Genomic DNA, 6,714 nt, shown 5'->3' on the forward strand with positions numbered 1-6,714 from the left:
CAGCTCTCCGAGAAAAATCTACTTTCTGAATATAACTAAACTTTGTTTCCCTTTAGAATACATTATTTTTCATCTTCTTTTTGTTATTATTATTATTATTATTATTATTATTATTATTATTGTAAGTAGTAGTGTAGTAGTAGTAGTACTAATTATTCTAAAATGTTAAAGTATTTGACATAAAAAAATACTCGCAATAATTAATATACTGTTATCATATTTTTTAAAAATTCGCATTTAGTTTATTTATCTGTTCTCCTTTATTCTAATTCAGTTAATAAACCTACATATGTGGTGTATTTTTTAAATACATTGTGTCAAAAGAATTTCAGCGCCAATAGGCGCTTTATTTGATTGATGTAACGGTTTATGCTTTCGTTTAGCATGGGACTTGACGGAGCTGAGTTAGATGTTGCAGGGCCTCTAAATAAGATGAGTTATATTGTATACTATTACCCGTCTTGTCTAATTGCTTAAATATTGTCTATTTAATGTCTTTAAGCATTACGTAATGGTGCCAAACCTCATACGTGCACTTATCCAAAAAACACAACAACACACAGACGCCCGCGCACACGTACATATTTAAAACGTATCGTTAACTGTCAGACTGTAACTTATGTTTATAGACAGTTTTACTGGTGAAGTATTGGTGGATAATCCTTTCAAAATCCGTTATAGAGAAGGAATACTTGTATCTGCATCGGGACCGAAATTTCTCGCTCATCTTTTTTTATGTATTTATTTTCCGTTAAAGAATAATCAAAAGAAAAACAGCAGCAACCTCTGTAACCGGTTTTAAAAATAAGTTAGGAAATAGTTAATGCGATCTTTCAAGCATGGACAGTCAATTACACAGTAGTATCCAATGGAACCTGCAGACTGATTCACTTCCTGCTTTGTGTCAATTTAACTCTTTGGTTTCCCACAATCCCAATTTGGAAGAGGAGGGTCTGCCTTCTGCTTCGCGATTGGAAGGGAATATAGGCAGTGTAATCGAGTGAGAATCAGATTGGTTACAACGATTGCCAGTCATCCAGTGGTTTGTGATTTGGCTCCCTAGCCTGGTAGATGTCAAAGGCTGAAGCGGTTCCCTTTGCCACAATATAACTAGTAGGGGATCTACACTAGCCATGGCCACAGCTGCCTCGAATCCCTACAGCATTCTCACTTCCAACTCTATGGTTCATACAGACTCCTCGGTCATGCAGCAAGGGAGTTCTTTTAGAAATCACCAGAAACTTCTCCAAAGTGACTATCTGCAGGGAGTCCCCAGCAACGGACATCCTCTTGGGCACCAATGGGTGACCAGCTTATCTGAAGGAAGCCCGTGGTCAACGACATTAACAGGTAGCCCTCTAGAGCAACAAGATGTTAAACCTGGAAGGGAAGATCTGCAACTCGGGGCTATCATCCATCACAGGTCTCCCCACGTTGCTCATCACTCGCCCCATACAAATCATCCAGGTGCGTGGGGAGCTACCGGAGCTCATAACTCATCTCTAAACAACGGTGGACAGCCTATCAACATTTACGCACAGTCTGGGTTCACGGTCAATGGTATGTTGGATCATGGGGGTCTAACACCACCTCCAACATCAGCACCAAGCCAAAGCTTACACCCAGGGCTCAGAGACACCCCGGAGCACGGAGATATAGGAGCCCATCACTGCCACGACCATTCAGACGAGGAGACTCCAACCTCGGACGAGTTGGAACAGTTCGCTAAACAATTCAAACAAAGGCGCATCAAGCTGGGTTTCACGCAGGCAGATGTCGGACTTGCACTGGGGACCCTGTATGGCAACGTCTTTTCCCAGACTACCATCTGCAGGTTTGAAGCCCTGCAGCTCAGCTTTAAGAACATGTGCAAACTGAAGCCCTTGTTAAACAAGTGGCTGGAGGAAGCGGACTCCTCCACTGGCAGTCCGAGCAGCATTGATAAAATCGCAGCTCAAGGAAGGAAACGCAAGAAAAGAACGTCCATTGAGGTGAGCGTCAAAGGGGTTCTGGAAACCCATTTCCTCAAGTGTCCCAAACCTGCGGCCCAAGAGATCACTTCTTTGGCGGACAGCCTGCAGTTAGAGAAAGAAGTGGTTCGCGTCTGGTTTTGTAACAGGCGGCAAAAAGAGAAAAGAATGACTCCTCCGGGGGAGCAGCAACCGCACGAGGTATATTCACACAATGTTAACACGGACACTTCAACATGTCGCGATCTCTGACCACAGCGATGGGATCCCGAAAACAACCCAAAAGACTCCCTTTGTGAAGAATGGAAATCTTAGAGGCTTTTTAAATTATGGGTCTTATTTTTTTTCCCTCGGCTCGTATGATGAATTGATAGGAATATAAAAAAAAGATACAGAACCTTTTTTTTTCGAAGTTGGGCGGTATCTCTCGACAGTGTTTTTTTTTTTCCACAAAGGACCCTGTTTATTACAAAATTATTATTATTATTTTTAATATGTTTGATTTTATGCTTTTGTTTTGTCTTTCTTCAAGGATTAAAATACAGACATGTGCCTATTAACCTTCCAGCGCCTTCGTTTTTCGCAACATATATATCAGGTGAATCAGTTACGTTATGGGCAATTTCTCTTTGTTTTCTATTTTTTATACTACATTGCTATGCGAGTTCTGGGTATGCTACATTTTTCATCAGGGGCTGCTTAAAAGAAGATGGGCGGGGGAGAGTTAAATTGTGTTCACTTACTAAGTACTTGTGCAAAAAAAAAAAAAATACAAGAGGAACACAATACAGATTTTTATTTCTATTTTTTCACAATTCTGTAAATCAAAATTTGAGATGCCATGCAGGATTCACAATCTCGATAATATGTTGTATGGCTTTTTTTTTAATTTATGTGACGATTAGGACACTTTAGCATACATATGAAATATATATATGGAAGTGAACAATTGCTTTTGAATTCATTGGAACTGGTAATGTACCTAGCTTTAATGAATGGTCAAATATTTTATGCTTCGAAATCATACAAAACACTCGGTTTTGTGTTACTCTTTTACAGACCCCCCCCCCCCCCCCCCCCCCCCCCCCAAAAAATGGGATTCCAAAATACTCTACACACACAAATAAGTGGAAATTTAAACGTGTACTAGTTTGCGGTTCTTGGCAGGAGTGAACTTAGTCCACCTTCATGACCATATTACTGTGTAACATGATCTATATATACAAAAAAAGACAACGAACCGTACGATGCTACACTTAAATTATAGCTTTGTTTTGCTTTATATATCATTATTTTATTGTACACACTCAATATCTAAAAACAAAATTTTTGTATTCTTTAATGCTCAAAGTATTTGGTTTATTTCTTTAATATTCCTTCCAGTATTTGCTATTGTACAGTTTTGTATAATAAACTTTTGGAAGTTATTAATTTAAAAAAGACCGTTTAGTTTATTCATGCAGTTTAGTGATGTAAAAATAAACGCTATTTTTCATTAAAACTGAGGTTTTCAGCAATTTTATTCCAAATACCAATGGCAGTCTTACAATTATTTATTTTAAGTATAAACCTTGTGTTATGTTTTTTGAAACGAAATGTACAACCGATCTAAAATGTATGTTGGAATAATAAAAATGAGCTTGTTATTACATTTGGGGTGTCAATGTTCAGTTTAAAAATGCTCGGTTATATATTGTTTTGATATAAAATACAAATATTAGTTTGGGACATGAAGCTAAATTCACATGTGCAGTAAAAAAGAAACAATGAAAATCTTACAGATTACAAAGATATTAGAAATAGTTTGGATAATAATGATTATAATAATGAATATTCCATTATGAATCACTGCCATATTAATAATACCGCAGGAAAAGTATCAATTATAAATGTGTATTCTATCTATCTATCTATCTATCTATCTATCTATCTATCTATCTATCTATCTATCTGTCTGTCTGTCTGTCTGTCTGTCTGTCTGTCTGTCTGCCTACCTGCCTGCCTGCCTGCTTGCTTATATATTTACGTTCCTGAATTTCTGTCCCTAAAATAACAAAGTTTAAAAAGAAAGAAAAGTCCAGGTATATCTGTATAGATTTTGGTATGGAGAGTCAAGCTTTTAATAATTTGTACTTCGCCAGATTCTACAGACATCACAATCATTTTTGTTTGTTTACTCGTTTTGTTTTAGTGACTGTACTTTTAGATTTATATTCGTATGTCAGCGTGGTATAATATACCCTTCATAAACAAAAATCGATGATTTTCGATGCACTATAACAAAATATGCTTAAAAATTATAATGTTGGATAAAGTAAGTTTTGTACCTATAAACTGCGTTTTAGAAACATCTGAAACATCGAAATATATCGAACAATTAGACAATGTCCTTATAGGAAAATTAAATTTATTGTCTGTTTGAGGTGTTGAATTGAGTCTGTGTAAAACCACTGCAGCAAGAATATTTGAATGTTTTTCTATAACTGAATTGATATTTATTATTTGGTTTATGCTATTAATTGTTGAAGAGATTATATATTGTAAAACGTGCTTGGAAGATTTTATTCAGACAACAGTATACAGTGTGTATGAATTTTATTTATTTATTGGTAACTTGACTTCTTCACTGTGTTTTATTTAATAGGGGAAACAGAAAGACAAACTGATAGATAGATAGATAGATAGATAGATAGATAGATAGATAGATAGATAGATAGATAGATAGATAGATAGATAGATAGATAGATAGAAGTGTGACACTAACAGTTCTAGCGACCTTGCTATCACATTGCTAAGACTTAAATTGCGTTTTGAAGGAATCATAAATGTTAAACGCTTGTTATTTATTTTTACAAAGGGGCTAAAGATGGGTGGTACGATTTTCAAGTCCTTACGGCTGGCAAACCTTTGGAGGACTAGCGAGGACTGAGTGATTGGTTGGTTACTTTGAAGATCGTAAACTTTGTTACATTTTTAAAGAATTGCTGTGTAAACCGACATGGTGGGATACGTAACTTCAAATACTATACCGAGAGCACCTGCCGGGTGTACAAGCTGACAGTTTTTCCTGACCAGCTTGATCTGTGCGTTGTTTTTCCACGCCATACTCTTAAGTAAAACGTCTTTTTAATAATTTTAACAAAACTGATTTTCTTCCTAAGCGTTTCGTGCTTTCCTTTTAGCTCAACTATTCTCTGAAAAAGGAATATCACTTTTATATGATTGGAAAGTATGTACACAAAATGAACCGATGAATTTTGACCTTTTGTCAGATACGGTTTCACAGGTACGACGTATTCAATGAATAACTTTAATATAGTGCTTACAGTTGTGGGTGAGCTGACACCCGTGACTTTTCATTTGACCTTCTCTAAATGAATTAAGCCAACACCTTTTCGTCAGTTTTTGGTTTCCTATTCCTTTGCTGTGATGACTGAAGGCACTCTGACTTGTCTGCACTGTCAAATGTTTATGAATGCCACATCGCGTAGATTCGATTTCTATGAAATGGGCGGTGTTTTTTGAAGTCATATTTACATAGCCAGGAGACTTCTCATGTATAGCTTCATGCTCAACAGGATGCTTTTTCTTACCTTGCAGCACAGATTATATTGATATGGTTTGCAAAAAATATCTTTCATTGGATGGTATGAGGTCATTCTTTTGACGATCTCTCTCTCTCGCACACGCGCTCTCTCTGTAGTCTTAAATCATCCGAAAACACCGTTGTGTATTGTGCGAGTATATTATGTGAAAAAGCAGCGTTTAGGCGCTGCACAGCCTCTGCGATAGATAGATAGATAGATAGATAGATAGATAGATAGATAGATAGATAGATAGATAGATAGATAGATAGATAGATAGATAGATAGATAGATAGATAGTGGCATACTAATTCTGTAACTGCCACGCTGTCACAATGCTAGTTTAGTAAAGTCAAACATTTCATTATAGAATCATAAATTTTAAACGACTCTAATCTGTTTTGCAAACTGATTTAAGGTAGGAGGTATACTTCTTATACCATTACGGGTTTGTTTCTAGTAGGTTGTTTTCCTGCCGACTACATTACATTAGCCTTCAATGCATTTAGCCTTTGACTATGTGCAGTTAGAACACAAAGGCTCTGATGTTTGAGCAGTATAAAGCAGCGGTTCTCGTCTTCCGAGTTTTTTATCTTCCGTCACTGTAATATTTAAACCGTTATAACAATTATGTGGTAATTTATACAATGGTTTGAATACTGCAAGAATATTTATACACAATTAAAATAAGTACGTGTATATTGTTTTTGTCCTTGTTATACAGCTTTATTCCTCCATCTATATTTAATGTTGTGAATTGTTAAATGCTATTTTAGACGATGTTCATACAAGCCAAGGAACTGAAAAGTTTAAATATTTTCAAATCTCTAGCTGAGAATCAATCGTATGCGGCATAATTGTCATTCATTTTAACTCTCTATTGGCCTCAGATCTATGTATCAATTGTAATTTTAATTGCTAAGTGTTTTTTGTAATATTCGCTCTATGCCTGCATAGACTGCTCCAGAAATACCCCACGCCTGTGCGCACAGATGTGCGTTATGCCTTTTATCGTGATTAGCGCTACTGCCGAACAGCTGACGGTGACAGGCGATCTTTCCGGGGGCTGACTGTGTGGCGTTTGCATGTTCTCCGCGTATACGGACGAGTTTCCATCTCTCACAGATATGTGCGTTTTAGGTTAGTTAGCGACTCTACAT

The 6,714-nt window shown here is 36.6% G+C and overlaps 1 protein-coding gene across 1 annotated transcript; it reads left to right on the top strand.

Annotated features, from left to right (window-relative positions):
• Positions 1 to 1,063: 1,063 nt before the first annotated feature.
• On the top strand, positions 1,064 to 3,621 carry LOC114661526 (POU domain, class 3, transcription factor 4). Its single transcript, XM_028814665.2, has one exon. The coding sequence runs from the start codon at positions 1,134 to 1,136 to the stop codon at positions 2,220 to 2,222; it is 1,089 nt and encodes a 362-aa protein (XP_028670498.2). The 5' UTR covers positions 1,064 to 1,133; the 3' UTR covers positions 2,223 to 3,621.
• Positions 3,622 to 6,714: the final 3,093 nt, after the last annotated feature.

The sequence above is a fragment of the Erpetoichthys calabaricus genome, chromosome 12 (genome assembly GCF_900747795.2).
Source record: "Erpetoichthys calabaricus chromosome 12, fErpCal1.3, whole genome shotgun sequence".
In the NCBI taxonomy this organism is placed as follows: Eukaryota; Metazoa; Chordata; class Cladistia; order Polypteriformes; family Polypteridae; genus Erpetoichthys; species Erpetoichthys calabaricus.